Raw genomic sequence first — 1,590 nt, 5'->3', positions numbered from 1 at the left:
GATACGCCGCACGCACACCCCGCCCCCACACGCCACACGCACCACAGCACACTACACTCCCCTCCCCAGTTCCCCCTCTCCACCCCCCCCCCCTCCACCCACCTTGGCACTGTCACAGGGTATTCTTTACCAACTGATGTCGGCTCTCCAGCTGGGCAAGACCTACAGAAAAGATCCGGCTGTTGACCTTCGGCTATGGGACTGCTCCAGCCTCGCCTCATTTACTCTGGCCCATCACAGCCCACATGCTGATGGCCAACACACTCCAATGCCCCGACCCTCATACGCACATCATAGATGATGTCGACCTGCCTCTCTCCCACACTCACAGGCCCCATAAAGCTACCCCCGCGGTAATACAGAATGTTCCGCAAGATCCCCACTAGCACCCATCTAGGAAAAACAATCGGAAGATCCCCACTCTCGCTCAAAGGACAAGAACAACTGCAACACCCCACGTGCCCCCATCTCACACCACTCAACACATTTTCCTACTCTTAGCCAGTTCCTTTGGACTCTATGCGATAGAATGTTTAGCATCTGTGAGCCTCTGTCTCTGCGCCAACCACCCTCGCACCACAGGCCACAGCCACACCCACACCCACACCCCACACCCACAGCGGCACCCTACACACCACACGCGGATACCCGCGCGCACACCCCGCGCTGCGGGTATGCGTGTGGTGTCTAGGGTGCACGTGTGGTTGTGGGTGTCCCGGGGGGCAGGCGTGCACAGAGACACAGCTAGGCAAAGGACAAGGCAGTGTGTGTGTGGTGGGAGGGTGGGGCGGGGGTGCGGGGAGGGTGAGGGGGCGGGGGGCGGAGAGGTGAGGGGGCGGGGTGCGGGAGAGGTGAGGGGCGGGGTGCGGAGAGGTGAGGGCGGGGTTCGTAATCTGAAAGGTGAAAGGCACAGGGGACGCACATACGGACGCACTCACGCACGCACCACCCACGCAAAGCACACAAAGCACCGCGCGCCCACGCAGCCCCCCGCGCCGCGCCCACCCAGCCCCCACCCAGCCCCCCACCCGAGCACGCGCCCGCGCCCGCCAGCCGCCCACCCGCGCCCGCCAGCCGCCCACCGCCCGCCCAGCGCCCACCGCGCCCGCCAGCCGCCACCGCCCGCGCCGCCCGCCCCACCCGCCCGCCCGCCGCCACCCGCCGCCGCCGCCCACCTCGCCCCCCCGCCCGCCCACCCGGCCCGCCCGCCCGCCACCCTCGCCCGCCGCCCCACCCGCGCCCGCCCACCCCGCGGCCCGCCCACCCGCGCCCGCCCACCCGCGCCCGCCCAGCCCCGCGCACGCGCCCGCCCAGCCGCCCACCCGCGCACGCGCCCGCCCAGCCCCCCACCCGCGCACCGCCCGCCCAGCCCCACCCGCGCACGCGGCCCGCCCAGCCCCCACCCCGCGCACGCGCCGCCCAGCCCCCCACCCGCGCACGCGCCCGCCCAGCCCCCACCCGCGCACGCGCCCGCCCAGCCCCCCACCCGCGCACGCGCCCGCCCACCCCCACCCGCGCACGCGCCCCCACCCGCGCACGCGCCCACGCCCACGCAGCCCCCACGCCGCGCCCCGCGTCCACGCCCACGCA

The 1,590-nt window shown here is 72.3% G+C and overlaps 1 protein-coding gene across 1 annotated transcript in view; it reads left to right on the top strand.

Annotated features, from left to right (window-relative positions):
- Positions 1-582: 582 nt before the first annotated feature.
- LOC108635142 (basic proline-rich protein-like) overlaps positions 583-1,590 on the top strand; it is a gene marked incomplete at its 5' end in the record, with an annotated part of 2,790 nt that continues 1,782 nt past the window's right edge. The window contains 2 exons of the mRNA XM_018045411.1: positions 583-672; positions 1,054-1,590. The exon at positions 1,054-1,590 is cut by the window's right edge and continues 88 nt beyond it. Of these exons, the coding sequence (XP_017900900.1) occupies positions 583-672; positions 1,054-1,590 (627 nt within the window). The remainder of the gene's footprint in view (positions 673-1,053) is intronic.

This window comes from Capra hircus, unplaced genomic scaffold, assembly GCF_001704415.2.
Source record: "Capra hircus breed San Clemente unplaced genomic scaffold, ASM170441v1, whole genome shotgun sequence".
NCBI classification, from domain to species: Eukaryota; Metazoa; Chordata; class Mammalia; order Artiodactyla; family Bovidae; genus Capra; species Capra hircus.
This window is presented reverse-complemented; position numbering and strand designations above follow the sequence as displayed.